General features: G+C 40.2%; 2 protein-coding genes across 15 annotated transcripts in view; both read right to left on the bottom strand.

The window, feature by feature from the left end:
- The window catches only part of LOC115113585 (protein ENTREP2-like), a 163,443-nt gene extending 161,179 nt beyond the window's left edge, over positions 1-2,264 (bottom strand). The window contains 1 exon segment of the mRNA XM_029641377.2: positions 1,420-2,264. Coding sequence (XP_029497237.2) covers positions 1,420-1,644 — 225 coding nt within the window. The 5' untranslated portion in view covers positions 1,645-2,264.
- A 1,028-nt stretch (positions 2,265-3,292) lies between these two features.
- LOC115113578 (tight junction protein ZO-1-like) overlaps positions 3,293-16,264 on the bottom strand; it is a 179,298-nt gene continuing 166,326 nt past the window's right edge. For 10 of the 14 annotated variants that reach the window (XM_065013035.1, XM_065013036.1, XM_065013032.1 and 7 more), the window contains 3 exons: positions 15,950-16,167; positions 9,153-9,296; positions 3,293-5,111 (listed from right to left, as the gene is read on the bottom strand). In XM_065013035.1, coding sequence (XP_064869107.1) covers positions 5,017-5,111; positions 9,153-9,296; positions 15,950-16,167 — 457 coding nt within the window. In that variant the 3' untranslated portion in view covers positions 3,293-5,016. The remainder of the gene's footprint in view (positions 5,112-9,152; positions 9,297-15,949; positions 16,168-16,264) is intronic. The other 4 variants (XM_065013039.1, XM_065013044.1, XM_065013040.1 and 1 more) reach the window with 2 other exon arrangements.

Below are 16,264 nucleotides of genomic sequence, written 5' to 3'. Positions count from 1 at the left end.
TCACTAATGGCCCAGCTGCAAGCTAAGAACCTCTAACCTACAGACTTCCGCAGAGCCCAGGCTGGTCTCATAGACTAAATGTAACATAGTAAACAAAAATCTGCACACATTTAGCTTTATCATCACAGTTATAGACCTACAGCAACTAGGCCTAACTGCATGCTTTTAATGATCATGACATCCAAACCAGTCTAATTGGAATGACTGGCAGCAGAGGAATAATCCTGATTTCACTGATGCAGGAAAGTAAAAGTAAGGCGTGTGATGTGTCAGAAATTGTGTAATAGAATTACTGTCAACTTAAAATATTGTCCTATCATTATAAATACAGTTTATAGGGGGTTTATACCTATTTTCATTATAAATAGCCTCTAAAATATATGTAAACAGACCTTAAATGTCTCAATTTCTGTTTTATTTTAAAGCTGTGAGTGCTATTATATGATACAATCAGACTTGTTGCATTTACAACTTGTCTAAATTCTATTGTCAACTGATTTCAGTCAGTGTATGGCTGTGGATTGACTGCATTGTTTGAATGGAATGTTGGCACATTGGCAGTTAATTTAAATTTAATCGTTCCACTAAAACTAGCTGGCTAGCTAGCTAACAAACATACAGTGCATATAATTTCTTCAAATTCATGATTTAAACCATATCTTATCACAGTACTGGCAAAACCATGGTTGACCAGCTCCCTGGCCAACATAGCTGACCTTTATCCCATAATAAGAAGGTTCATGTCCATTCTAGTATTCTAATTCCTAATTCTATGTTCGTAACATATCATACGAAATGGATGATGGACAACCACTAATTAATACATACCATCCCAAACATAACATATCATACTAACTATATTACGTCTCCCCTGAGTCCAGGTTGCAAAGCCAGTTTGTGAGACTCCCATCCATAAACAAGATGAGAGCCAAAATATAGCACTCAGTGTTCTTGCTGAGAGAAATCCTTCACACAGTGCCTGATTATTTATTTTGAGCAATACTATTACAAATAATTTATTTTGAGCAATACTATTACAAACAAATTGCAACAAGATTACACAAAGAATGCAACTAATTCATCTTGCTTAAATGAGAGTAGATATTTCACAACAATAGGCCATCTGTAGCCTATACAACAAAATGCCAAATGAGAGCGTTTAAAACCACTGTTCAGTTGGTGACAGTCAAGAAACGAAATAATGAATGGCATTAATGTTGATTTTACAAAGTCTGCATAATTTACACACAAAAAAACCCACATGTCGAGCCAACTGGACATGTTTACCGGGTGTGAGCACGTGCCAGATCTATTTCCCGCGAAATGAGGCAAATGATAAACAACAGTAAATAGTGAGCCACAACACACACACATAAGCCCACATGTTGGATGAATATTAATACTTAAATAAATACTTACAGAGAAACCTGCCCAAAATGGACACGAATGTCTGACCCTTGGTGAGGTAGTGAGGGCCAGAGCGGCAAAACTGACTGCCAAAATCAGACTTCCCAAAACCATCTGAGAAACTCCGAGAGAAAGCATGATCCGAGTCCGAGTCCGAAACTCCCTGAGTCTGGAGAGGCTACGGGACAGGGACGCCGGGCTGAGCGAACGACCACGGGGCATTGCTTGGACTGGCATTGTCACGAAGAAAACAGTTGATGTATCAGCTATCGAAAAAATAGGGTTTAAGCTATTTCCAACAGCATCCAAAAGTGGTACCTAACAGCAAAGCAAGTAACCTATGTCCAAACGTTAAGCTTGATAAGCAACGGTGTCCAAAAAGCATTTAACACCAGTCCTACTAAATGGTTCCTTTGAAAGAGACTCCATTAAATTGCATTACTTATCCCAAGATGCAGATGTGTAAATGCCTGTTATTCTGAAAGCTACAACAGTGTGATGGATGAGATGCGTAGTGACTTTCTTGTGTTGCTACCCAAATCGATTCCGCAAAAACACAGGATAACGAGCTATTAGGTAAGGTAACCGGGTTTTCGAGGAAAAGCTTGAGAAATGGTCCATCAAATCATAGTCCACGAGGATTCATTATACTTCCTTATTTTCATTGCTACAGGATACATTTTAAAGAACATCGGCAAGTAAAAACGTATAGCTGAAATGAAACGGGAATAATGTCACCCTTTTATATAGGCTAGTATTCCACTGTCAAACGCGCAGCAGGGTACATGCAGAGAGAGCGTGGCCGTGGGTATGCTATTTCACACAGGCGCAGGGTTTTCACAGACAGCAAACTACCCGCGGCGGGAGGAGATGCGGCTAGCTACACGCTGTTCTTTGGTCGCTATGCTGCGTAATGGGGACCTGTCACAATGCGTGTTTGGGGCGATCAATACTACGATGGTGCGGAGTGTTGAGGGGCCACTTCGCATCCCAAAAAATAGCCTCATGTGATTGCGTCTACAAATAATTAGACTATATGAACATTAAAAAGATGACCATGCTCTTATCATTTGTGAAGCCATGCACTTATCATTTGAGTTATCTATGAATTATCGGAATTCACTTCAAATTATAGCCCCGAACCAAGTGTTAGGACATAGGCCTGGGTATAGGCCTAGATATAATTTAGAGACAACAATAGTGAATGTCATTCCATCAAAATACAAATCCCAGCTATATGCATGTGAAACAGATGAATGATTCTACTTGGCTTTGGTTTGTAATAGCACAAAATCAGATGGATGACAACGTATCTATTCTCATTGTTGTGATTGTCCGAATACATTTAGAACATTGGGTGGTGGGTAAAAAAATATATATATTTGAATGATCCATCTATACTTCATACAGACAAGCCTACTTTATTAGATTCACAAAGGTTGAGAACCATCAACTGAGATTAGGTACACTTTTAGTACATTGGGAGTAAAAACATGAATTTGCATTAAAACAAGTTTATATTCTCCAGCTTTGTAAAAATGTACTTCATAATGCAAACAGAGGTTAAAGACTTACAGTCCCTAATCTTTGAATACCAGCCTGCTGTGGTGCTGACCTTGTGGAGACCCAGCCACAGGGCTCTAGAGCACCATCTGCACCAGTCAAGCTGGTACTGCACTTAAATCATGCCGCAGTATCTAAAGATAACAGAAATTCTACAGCAGCCACCTTCCCCCCTCTCAGCTTTGTAATGGATGAAGATCAAACTACAGAAATCCAGTCTAAGGAGAAAACGAACATGATTACATATTTCACCTGAGAATCCTTTAAACTATTAGAATGGAATATCGGTCTCATAAAAATGACAATAACCCCCCAGAAACACTTAACTTTAAAAATGATTTTATTCATTAATACAGTGGTATACTTAAAATTGTGTCACAAAGGAGAGAAAAAAAAAGTCAGCCACACGTGAAGAGCTAATATCCAATTGAAGCTGTGTTATCGTATATAAAGAAAATAGTACTGGTGTGCCGTAATATATGGTCTATTAGTACAAAAATACATTTCAGGGCACAAAATAATACAGCATCCAGTATCACAAACAAATGAGGGGGACACTTCCAAAGCACACCCTTTTAAAGAACAGGTCTGCAAAGTTGTTTAACCCAAGCACTTTACTCGTTTGTAAAATAACCATCAAAAGATTTGTGTGACAATTATTATTATTTATATGTAGTGTGAATATTGGTAGAAAATGTGGATTTTATTACTGCTAATAGTTACAAGTTCCAAGGCTCAAGGGTATAACCAGAATACAAAGTAAACCATGGTCAATTCATTTATTTTTTTAAACAGATTTCTCAAAGTTTTATACAAAATAACAAAGACATACAAAAGTTCATTTACAAACCAAGAACCAAGGCCATATGCTAACTTTATGTACAGCCACTTGTCTTTTTGTCATGTTTTTCTTTTTCTTCTGAAGTCATTATGCATAGCAGATAAAGAAAGCATACCTTTATTAGCCTCAATTGTTCTTGTGCGCTAAACCCAAGTTCATTTATACAGTGGGTTGACAAAATGGCAAGAGAAAACTTCATTCTTCCATAATTTATCATCATAACTTAGAAGAACCCAGAGGTTTTTACTGAAAAAGTGAATAATTTGCAGATAAGGCATCACTGCTTGTTAATGTAAGAGGGTTTTAACATGGTGAGGGAGAACTGAGCAGGCTTCTGGACCTGAGTCATAGCACATGCATAGATCTTGATACAGCAGGAGTAGAATTCTGGTACTCAATACAAAGTGAATCCAAGGTCAGTTTATAGAAAGAAAGAAAAAAGGAAAGGAAGGAAGAGCCATTCGAGTCACAGGATGAACATGTTAGAGGCATGAGCTGGGCTTTAAATCCACCTCAAAGTATTCCACCTGTATCTTCATTTTCTTTTCTGCGGATGCTTGCCAACTTCACTATCACCATAATCATTACCACAAAGCCATACATTTACATCTTCATCACTTTACTGCCCATCTCCCTGGCACCGAATTCCAAAATCTTTGCAAATCCGTCAATGTGGAAAAAATGTGACCGGCTTTTAAGTCAGTCAATTCAAAAGGTGACAAAAAGGTTGAAGTCTGATTCTTGAATTCAGTTTTCTAGAATTGAATTTAAAATGATATTTATACCATCTATTATATATACTGTATGCATATATAGTATAAATACACCTACATGTATGTCCATCTACTTCAAAAGTAAAAACCTCCAAACCATATTTCCTGTTATGTAACAATTAATGTTCAAACTTGGCGTATAATGTGATGAGTTACTCAGTGGCACAGGGCATGCATTCCATCACTGGTTAAATCGTTTAGTGTGTTTTGTATTTTCTTCAAGACCTCGGAAAGAGTTAAAGGACAGCACGCAGGGGCAACTTCAGTCTCCCTCCATCTTCCATGGGCACAGTAAACAACGCTGGAGCACTGGGTGTAAATACATCATTGTGTATGGTCCACCCATGGAGAAATGGTGTGTGTGTGTATGTGTTTATTAACACTCCTTTCCTCATGGTTTCACATTCAGTAACAGGCCAGCTGTTGCACATTTCAGAAGTGGTCGATGAGCACAGACACACAGTTGGCTCCCACCAGGTAGTTGGGGTCTCCAGGGAGAGACTGATTCTGCCAACTCTTGGGATCACCTGAGGGGGAGAGAGAGAAGGAACATGGTAATGATAACAGGTGGAGAAAGGGCATACGGTTCATAATACATAATGCACTTCTTGCTAAACTGACAACCAGCAAGCTCCAAACACTAAACTAAAACACCCTTTGTTCCATTAAAGCCATATATACATTCGGTTTGTGGTGCACACCCCAGGATGTAGCTTGACAGAAGTAAACTTCAGATTACATTGCTAAAACCACTCTTCATTTCAAATTATAGCTCTTAAGGATAGAGTATGTACTGGAAGCGACTGTAATTTGAAATTAATGGGTGGGTTCCAGCCCAGGCCTCGAGCCAAGAGTATTGCCTCCACAGAAGAACCAATTTAAATAATTGTAAATAAAAAAAAAAAAAAACGGCTTTAGACTCAAAATTGTTACACTAAACTGCACCATTTCTTCCAAACCACAATGCAGTTGCATTTTAAAGCACTGTTATTTCAGATAATTGCATTCATTCCCTCAGGGCCATGTGAGAAAAGTTAGTTTTATGAGATGTTCAGATCAAAGTGCATAAAAATTGCAGGCTTTTAGCATGCTTTGCTGTTCTGATAGGAAATCACAAGGGAGGATAATGCATCATAATCATTATAGTGTAATTACTCCTAAATGTCAAAGGGATTTTAGCAATGACAGGTCCTATCAGATAGGATCCATATGAGGACCAAGAGGTGTTTAACTGATTTTGCTCCGATCAACTGTCAATGACTCACATGATTTGTTAGAGGTTCACAATTAGCCAGTGCAGCAGGAGGAGGAATGTTCACTGTGAAACTCATAATGACATCAGTACATTAAGGTAATGTTTGGATTGAATATCTCCCGTCCGTGAGCAGACTTCTTTCAGGACTGCAATAGCATCGAATAGTCGAATAGTCCCCGCGATATGCAACTGTTCAGGGAAGTCAGGAACTAATACACGCAGTCAGTCAGGAATGCTAAGGCCAGCTTCTTCAGGCAGAAATTTGCATCCTGTAGCTCCAACTCCAAAAAGTTCTGGGACACTGAAGTCCATGGAGAACAAGAGCACCTCCTCCCAGCTGCTCACTGCACTGAGGCTAGGTAACACGGTCACCACCGATAAATCCATGATTATCGAAAACTTCAACAAGCATTTCTCAACGGCTGGCCATGCCTTCCGCCTGGCTATTCCAACCTCGGCCAACAGCTCCACCCCCCCCAGCTACTCGCCCAAGCCTCTCCAGGTTCTCCTTTACCCAAATCCAGATAGCAGATGTTCTGAAAGAGCTGCAAAACCTGGACCCGTACAAATCAGCTGTGCTTGACAATCTGGACCCTCTATTTCTGAAACTATCCGCCGCCATTGTCGCAACCCCTATTACCAGCCTGTTCAACCTCTCTTTCATATCGTCTGAGATCCCCAAGGATTGGAAAGCTGCCGCAGTCATTCCCCTCTTCAAAGGGGGAGACACCCTGGACCCAAACTGTTACAGACCTATATCCATCCTGCCCTGCCTATCTAAGGTCTTCGAAAGCCAAGTCAACAAACAGGTCACTGACCATCTCGAATCCCATCGTACCTTCTCCGCTGTGCAATCTGGTTTCCGAGCCGGTCACGGGTGCACCTCAGCCACGCTCAAGGTACTAAACGATATCATAACCGCCATCGATAAAAGACAGTACTGTGCAGCTGCCTTCATCGACCTTGCCAAGGCTTTCGACTCTGTCAATCACCATATTCTTATCGGCAGACTCAGTAGCCTCGGTTTTTCGGATGACTGCCTTGCCTGGTTCACCAACTACTTTGCAGACAGAGTTCAGTGTGTCAAATCGGAGGGCATGCTGTCCGGTCCTCTGGCAGTCTCTATGGGGGTGCCACAGGGTTCAATCCTCGGGCCGACTCTTTTCTCTGTATATATCAATGATGTTGCTCTTGCTGCGGGCGATTCCCTGATCCACCTCTACGCAGACGACACCATTCTATATACATCCGGCCCGTCCTTGGACACTGTGCTATCTAACCTCCAAACGAGCTTCAATGCCATACAACACTCCTTCCATGGCCTCCAACTACTCTTAAACGCTAGTAAAACCAAATGCATGCTTTTCAACCATTCGCTGCCTGCACCCGCACGCCTGACCAGCATCACCACCCTGGATGGTTCCGACCTTGAATATGTGGACATCTATAAGTACCTAGGTGTCTGGCTAGACTGTAAACTCTCCTTCCAGACTCATATCAAACATCTCCAATCGAAAATCAAATCTAGTCAGCTTTCTATTCCGCAACAAAGCCTCCTTCACTCACGCCGCCAAACTTACCCTAGTAAAACTGACTATCCTACCAATCCTCGACTTCGGCGATGTCATCTACAAAATTGCCTCCAACACTCTACTCAGCAAACTGGATGCAGTTTATCACAGTGCCATCCGTTTTGTCACTAAAGCACCTTATACCACCCACCACTGCGACCTGTATGCTTTAGTCGGCTGGCCCTCGCTACATATTCCGTCGCCAGACCCACTGGCTCCAGGTCATCTACAAGTCCATGCTAGGTAAAGCTCCGCCTTATCTCAGTTCCCTGGTCACGATGGCAACACCCATCCGTAGCACGCGCTCCAGCAGGTGTATCTCACTGATCATCCCTAAAGCCAACACCTCATTTGGCCGCCTTTCGTTCCAGTTCTATGCTGCCTGTGACTGGAACGAATTGCAAAAATCGCTGAAGTTGGAGACTTTTATCTCCCTCACCAACTTCAAACATCTGCTATCTGAGCAGCTAACCGATCGCTGCAGCTGTACATAGTCTATCTGTAAATAGCCCACCCATTTTTACCTACCTCATCCCCATACTGTTTTTATTTATTTACTTTTCTTCTCTTTTGCACACCAATATCTCTACCTGTACATGACCATCTGATCATTTATCACTCGTGTTAATCAGCAAAATTGTAATTATTCGCCTACCTCCTCATGCCTTTTGCACACAATGTATATATACTCCCCTTTTTTTCTACTGTGTTATTGACTTGTTAATTGTTTACTCCATGTGTAACTCTGTGTTGTCTGTTCACACTGCTATGCTTTATCTTGGCCAGGTCGCAGTTGCAAATGAGAACTTGTTCTCAACTAGCCTACCTGGTTAATTAAATAAAGGTGAAAAAAATAATAATAATTCTAAACCAAGACCATTCAGTCACACACTACGCTGCTTCCCTACTGGAAACTACCATTGGGCATGGGCAAGTGAGGAGCAAGACACAAGTCGAGACAAAATGAAGCTAAAGAAGTTGTTTTACAATAAGAGGATTAGAGCATAGCCCTGTAATCCATCTACAACGAAGCATGACAACAAACGAACAAGCCAACGAGGCAGCAGTAGGCTAATTTAGCCCTTCAAGTCCAATTCTAGCTGAGAGTAAATAGTAGCTAATCCACGGCGGTGCCAAGTTTGCCATTAAGACATTTAGAGAGGAACGGAGGGAGAGCAGAGAGCTGTCTCAGTTCTGTTCTGATGCTGTCAGACAGACAGATCTCAGATCCAACCCACAGGCTGTTCTCACATACACAACAGAATATCTGTTAGTACTGAGGGAGCCATGCGTCAGTCTCTGAGAGGATTCTCTTCCAAATTTAAGAGGACCGCTGCATTTCAGGATAGACGTTTGGGTGGCTATGTGAGAGAAAATAATCACTTGTAGGAAAATAATGTGGAATGATTCACTACAAAGAATAAACTAATCTTATGAACATAAAACTGATCGGCTGGATGCATGTCCAATGGAACCATATCCATGTCAAACAGATGACATAGACCCAAAGTGGAGGAAAGAACAGAAAGAAATATGTTTCAGCATGAAAAAGCAATGACAAGAAGAACTTTGATCTGAAGACCACATCAAATAAATAAAGATCAGTGGATGAATGAGTGAGTGATTAAACTGAAATACCAAATAAATGAAACCATAAAAATCAAAGTGACCCACAACCATCAGTTTGTCACAAAGCCAACCCAAAGCCCCGACCCCAAAAGGACAGAGAGAGGACAGCGTACCCGACGAGGAGTCGGAGGATTTTAGAGCAAAAGACCAACCATCTGGGGTCATAGACGCACAGTGAGGTAAACGCAGCTCCACAGGCTTCAGGAACTTGAGGCCGTGAGGGCCACACATCACCAGCGGGCTGAGCAGGGTCTCTCCTGGAAACAGATATACACCACAGGGTTAGAGGCTAATACACATGCACACAGTGTTCCTAAGATCACTGAAGCTGTTGGGCTACTTAATGGGTTGAAACAGGCACGGTGAACATTGAACTTTTTATGGCTGCAGGGGCAGTATTGAGTAGCTTGGATGAAAAGGTGCCCATTGTAAACGGCCAGCTCCTCAGTCTCAGTTGCTAATATATGCATATTATTATTAGTATTGGATAGAAAACACGCTAAAGTTTCCAAAACTGTCAAAATATTGTCTGTGAGTATAACAGAACTGATATTGCAGGCGAGACCCTGAGGAAAATCAAAACAGGAAGTGGCTTCTATTTTGAAAACTCCATGTTCCATAGCCTCCCTTTGCTGGATTTAAAGGGATATGAACCAGATTAATTTTCCTATCGCTTCCTCAAGGTGTCAACAGTCTTCAGACAGAGTGTCAGGCTTTTATTTTGAAAAATGAGCCAGAACGATAACATCGCGTCAAGTGGTCACATGAGTTTTGCTCGCGCAACAGAATTTGGACAGCCATTGTTTTCCCCTCTCCTCCCGTGAAAGACATTTGCGGTTGATATATTATCGATTATATATTTTAAAAACAACATGAGGATTTATTATAAAAAACGTTTGACATGTTTCTGTGGACATTATGGAAACGATTTGGAATTTTCTGCGTTGTTGTCGTGACCTCTCTTTCCTGTGGATTTCTGAACATAACGCAACAAACAAACGGAGGTATTTTGGATCTAAAAATAATCTTTATGGAACAAAAGGAACATTTGTTGTGTAACGGAGTCTCGTGAGTGAAAACATCCGAATATCATCAAAGGTAAACAATTAATTTGATTGCTTTTCTGATTTTCGTGACCGAGCTACCTGATGCTAAGTGTACTTAATGTTTTCTCGTGCAATCGATAAACTTACAAACGCTTGGATTGCTTTCGCTGTAAAGCATAATTTCAAAATCAAAAGCATAATAACAAAAGGCTAAGCTGTGTTTTCCTATATTGCACTTGTGATTTCATGAATATAAATATTTATAGTAATATTTATTGTATGTAGCGCTATGCTATTCAGCGGTTGTTGATAACACTTATCCCGATATCGGGATTGCAGCCATAACAAGTTTAGACATTGAAAACCATTAAAAGATTGAAAGAAAATATACCTATCCTAGAAAAACTCAGAGAGAAAACAAGAGAGAAGAGAGATGATAAATGATCTGTGAAAACAACAATTATCTCGAACACATTTGGAGAGTAAAATAACCCCACCATGGACTGAGATATTACATACAGTGCCTATCATAAGTATTCACCCCCCTTGGATTTCTTCACACATTGCGCAATATTTGCCCATAATTATTTTAAAAATTCTCAAGCTTTGTCAAGGTGTTGGAGATCATGGCTAGACAGATTAAGTCTTGTCATAGATTTTCAAGCATATTTAAGTCAAAACTAACTTGGCCACTCAGGAACATGCACTGTCTTCTTGGTAAGCAACTCCAGTGTAGATTTGGCCTTGTGTTGTAGGTTATTGTCCTGCTGAAAGGTGAATTCTTCTCCCAGTGTCTGGTGTAAAGCAGACTGAAGCAGGTTTACCTCTAGGATTTTGCCTGTGATTAGCGATATCCCTTTTTTTATCCTGAAAAACTCTCCAGTCTTCGCCGATGTCAAGTATACCCATACCCTGATGCAACAATGCTTAAAAATAAGGAAGCATTTACTCTGCGATGTGTTGGGTTTGCCTCAAACATAAGGCTTTGCATTTTGGCATGTTTGTTACAGTATTATTTTAGTGCCTTGTTGCATATATTCTTTATATTTGTACTGTTCTTTTCACTCTGTCATTTATGTCATTATTGTGATTATTGTGGAGTCACTACAATTTTGCTGATCCATGCTCAGTTCTCCCATTACAGCCATTGAACTCTGTAGCCGTTTTAAAATGACCAATGGCCTGATTGTGACATCTATGAGCAGTTTCCTCCCTGTCCTGCAGCTCAGTTCAGATCTGTGTTCGAATACCCATACTAACATACTGTATACTATATACTTAATAAGCATATACAACATACTATATACTATTAGTTCATTTTAGCATAGTGTAAACCAACGGTTTCCTTTCAGTTGAGCATACTAGCGCTTCGCCTGTCGAACGGAAGTTGATGATGTTGCTATACACAATAGAGAGCATCTGGTTGGGCAAATTACCTGCCCTCCAGGACACCTACAGCACCTGATGTCACAGGAAGGCCAACAAGATAATCAAGGACAACAACAGCCACTGCCTGTTCACCCCGCTATCATCCAGAAGACGAGGTCAGTACAGGTGCATCAAAGCTGGGACCGAGAGATTGAAAAACAGCTTCTATCTCAAGGCCATCAGATTGTTGAATAGCCATCACTAGCACATTAGATTCTGACCTCACAACGGCAATCAAGCACTCAAGCTAACTGGCTAGATACTTCCAGACACAAAATGAGAGAACACCTCACTCTGACCATTTTACTCTCCCTAGTAGAGCTGATTAGGCTGTTTTCATGTTATCGAGAGCTTGGGTGACTTTAACTGTGCTGCTGGCAACAATTTAATTCCGCTTATTTGCCAACATTTACTGCAACCGGTCATATTCAACGGGTGTTGAGCGTTCGTAAATTCATCCGTTATTCTGCACTCTAGCACACTCAGACCAGAGTGCCCTGAAATCAGAGTAGATAACCAGAATTAATGTCCATTGAGAATGCACAATGACTATACCACTTAGGTAAGCATGATGTGAATAATCAAGTCAATAAACGTTGGTTAGTTAGTTAGCATATAGTTAATATACTGCTATGTTTGACAATGTATTTATTAGTAGCCAACTAGTAGCTAGTTAATATACCGGTACATACTGCTGTAATGATATGCTATCCGGTTCGTAAGGTCAGCGAAGCTAACAAATGGTCAGCAAACATAATGTGTAACGTAACTTACTTGATGTCATTACTTTATTACATTCAACATTTTCCTAACATTTGTCATAATTAGTTAAAGCAATGAATTTGTATATGCTCTCGTCATACCACAGCTGCATATTTTCAGCCATTTTCTTAAAATCTGAAAACGTTGTGAAGCCACGCCCATTTTCTGAAGAATTGCATTGTGTTAGTATGAGTATTCGAAACACAGCTTGCATCTTTGATGTGTCTAAGTGGTTTAATACATCATCCACAGCATAATTATTAGCTTGACCATGCTTAAAGAGATATTCAATGTCTGATTTGTTATTGTTACCCATCTACCAATATCTGCCTGTCTTCATGAGGCTTTCAAAACGCTCCCTGGTCTTTGTAGTTGACTCTGAGTTGGAATGAAATACTTTACTAAGGGACCTTAGATGTTGTGTGTATGGGGGAAAGAGGAAAGTCATAAAAAAAACAATGTCAGCACCTATTATATTCACACAGAGTGAGTCCATGCAATTGATTATGTGATTTGTTAAGCAGTATTTTACTCCTGAACTAATTTAGGCTTGCTTTAACAAAGGGGTTGAATACTTAATGCAATGACTATATTTTTGTTAATACATTTTTATTCATTAGTAAAAAAAAAAAAATTAAAATTATTTTCACTCTGACATTATTTTGAGTATTTTGTGTAGATCGATGACAAAAAAAATCACGATGAAATCTATTTCAATCCCACCTTGTAACGCAACAAAATGTGAACAAAAATTTAAGAGGGGTGAATACCTATAATATTCACTGTAAAGACAGCAATTAAGGTACTAAAAACACTTAGCTGAAGAATAGAATATCTTAAGACTGGAATAAAGAGGGGCGAATGACCCCTTGTGAAATCTTCTAACTCCTGTGTACCATAAACTAGAGGTGGACCGATTATGATTTTTCAACACCGATACCGATTAAAATGTATTTGTAATAATGACAATTACAACAATACTGAATGAACACTTAACTTAATATAATACATCAATAAAATCAATTTAGCCTCAAATAAATAATGAAACGTTTAATTTGATTTAAATAATGCAAAAACAAAGTGTTGGAGAAGAAAGTAAAAATGCAATATGTGCCATGTAAGAAAGCTAACGTTTAAGTTCCTTGCTCAGAACATGAGAACATATGAAAGCTGGTGGTGCCTTTTAACATGAGTCTTCAATATTCCCAGGTAAGAAGTTTTAGGTTGTGGTTATTATAGGAATTATAGGACTATTTCTCTCTATACCATTTGTATTTCATATACCTTTGACTATTGGATGTTCTTATAGGCACTTTAGTATTGCCAGTGTAACAGTATAGCTTCCGTCCCTCTCCTCGCTCCTACCTGGGCTCGAACCAGGAACACATCAACAACAGCAAGCAGCGTTACCCATGCAGATCAAGGGGAACAACTACTCAAAGTCTCAGAGCGAGTGACGTTTGAAACACTATTAGCGCACACCCCGCTAACTAGCTAGCCATTTCACATCACACCGTTACACCAGCCTAATCTCGGGAGTTGATAGGCTTGAATTCATAAACAGCAGAGCTGCTGGCAAAACGCACGGAAGTGCTGTTTGAATGAATGGTTATGAGCCTGCTGGTGCCTACCATCGCTCAGTCAGACTGCTCTATCAAATCATAGACTTAATTATAACATAATAACACACAGAAATACGAACCGTAGGTCATTAATATGGTTGAATCCGGAAACTATCATCTTGAAAACAAAACATTTATTCTTTCAGTGAAATACAGAACCGTTACGTATTTTATATAACGGGTGGCATCCATCAGTCTAAATATTCATGTTACATTGCACAACCTTCAATGTTATGTCATAATTACGTAAAATTCTGGCAAATTGGTTCGCAAATAAGCCAGGCGGCCCAAACTGTTGCATATACCCTCACTCTGCGTGCAATGAACGCAAGAGAAGTGACACAATTTCAAATGGTTAATATTGCCTGCTAACCTGGATTTATTTGAGCTAAATATGCAGGTTTAAAAATATATACTTTTGTGTATTGATTTTAAGAAAGGCATTGATGTTTATGGTTAGGTACACGTTGGAGCAAGGACGGTCCTTTTTCGCAAATGCGCACTGCATCGATTATATGCAACGCAGGACACGCTAGTTAACCTAGTAATATCATCAACCATGTGTAGTTATAACTAGTGATTATGATTGATTAAGTTTAATGCTAGCTATCAACTTACCTTGGCTTCTTACTGCATTCGCGTAACAGGCGGGCTCCTCGTGAGGCAGGTGGTTAGAGCGTTGGACTAGTTAACTGTAAGGTTGCAAGATTGAATCCCTGAGCTGACAAGGTAAAAATCTGTCGTTCTGCCCCTGAACAAGGCAGTTAACCCACCGTTCCTAGGCCGTCATTGAAAATAAGAATGTGTTCTTAATACCCTCTTGGAACTACCCATCCCGGATCCGGGAGAATTGTCAGCAACTACACTAATTAGCATAGCACAACTGTCAAATAATCTTACTAGAAAATATTCAAATTCATGAAATCACAAGTGAAATATAGCGAAACACAGCTTAGCCTTTTGTTAATCACCCTGTCGTCTCAGATTTTGAAATTATGCTTTACAGCGATAGCAAGACAAGTGTTTGTGTAAGTTTATCGATAGCCTAGCATAGCATTATGTCCAGCTAGCAGCAGGAAGCTTGGTCACGAAAATCAGAAAAGCAATCAAATTAACCGTTTACCTTTGATGATCTTCGGATGTTTTCACTGACGAGACTCCCAGTTAGACAGCAAATGTTCATTTTGTTCCATATAGATTATTTTTATACCCAAAATAGCTCAGTTTGTTTGTCACGTTATGTTCAGGAATCCACCGGAAATAGCGGTCACGACAACGCCGAAAATAATTCCAAATTATATCCATAATATCGACAGAAACATGGCAAAAACATGGCTTTTATAATCAACCCTCAAGGTGTTTTTCAAATATCTATTCGATAATATATCAACCGGGACAGTTGGCTTTTCAGTAGGACCGGGAGGAAAAATGGCTACCTCTCTCTTTTACGCAAGAATCACTCTGAGAGCCATCAGCTGGCCACTTACGCAATGTGTTCGTTTAAGCTCATTCTTCAACATAAAGGCGTGAAACTACGTCTAAAGGCTGTAGACACCTTAGGGAAGACGTAGAAAAAGGAATCTGGTTGATATCCCTTTCAATGGGGAATAGGGATGCATAGAAAGACAGGGGTTTCAAAATAAGAGTCACTTCCTGATTGGATTTTTCTCAGGATTTCACCTGCAATATCAGTTCTGTTATACTCACAGACAATATTTTTACAGTTTTGGACACTTTAGTGTGTTTTCTATCCTAAGCTGTCAATTATATGCATATTATAGCATCTGGTCCTGAGAAATAGGCAGTTTACTTTGGGAACGTTATTTTTCCAAAAATAAAAATAGTGCCCCCTAGCTTCAAGAGGTTTTAACTTAACTGACTTGCCTAGTTAAATAAAGATTAAATAAGGGTATAAAAAATAAATGTTAAAAAATTGGCAAAATCGGCGTTCAAAATGACCGGTTTCCGATTGTTATGAAAACTTGAAATCATCCCTAATTAATCGGCCATTACGGTTAATCAGTCGACCTCTACCATGAACCCATGTCTGACCTTTCTCCTTGTCCAGGGGGGGCAGGATGCTGTTGTCCCGGCAGACTTTGAAGTAGATCTCCTGTTCTACGCCCTCGGGGATGGCCCCCTGTGGGATGATGATGCTGACACCCGTCTCGATGGAGCTCAGCACCCCGCCATTACAGTTGAAGACCCCCCGGGCCGTGGCCACCACCGTGTGACCTTCATCCTCATCATCATCCTCCAGAGCACTGGGGCTACAGGGGGAGAGAGTTGTCACAGTCAGATATCAGAACATAGAGCCAGTTAGAGCCTCAAACATTTGTGACACCTTCTGGACGGGCAAAGGCATTG

The sequence above is a fragment of the Oncorhynchus nerka genome, linkage group LG28, assembly GCF_034236695.1.
Source record: "Oncorhynchus nerka isolate Pitt River linkage group LG28, Oner_Uvic_2.0, whole genome shotgun sequence".
Classification (NCBI taxonomy): domain Eukaryota; kingdom Metazoa; phylum Chordata; class Actinopteri; order Salmoniformes; family Salmonidae; genus Oncorhynchus; species Oncorhynchus nerka.
This window is presented reverse-complemented; position numbering and strand designations above follow the sequence as displayed.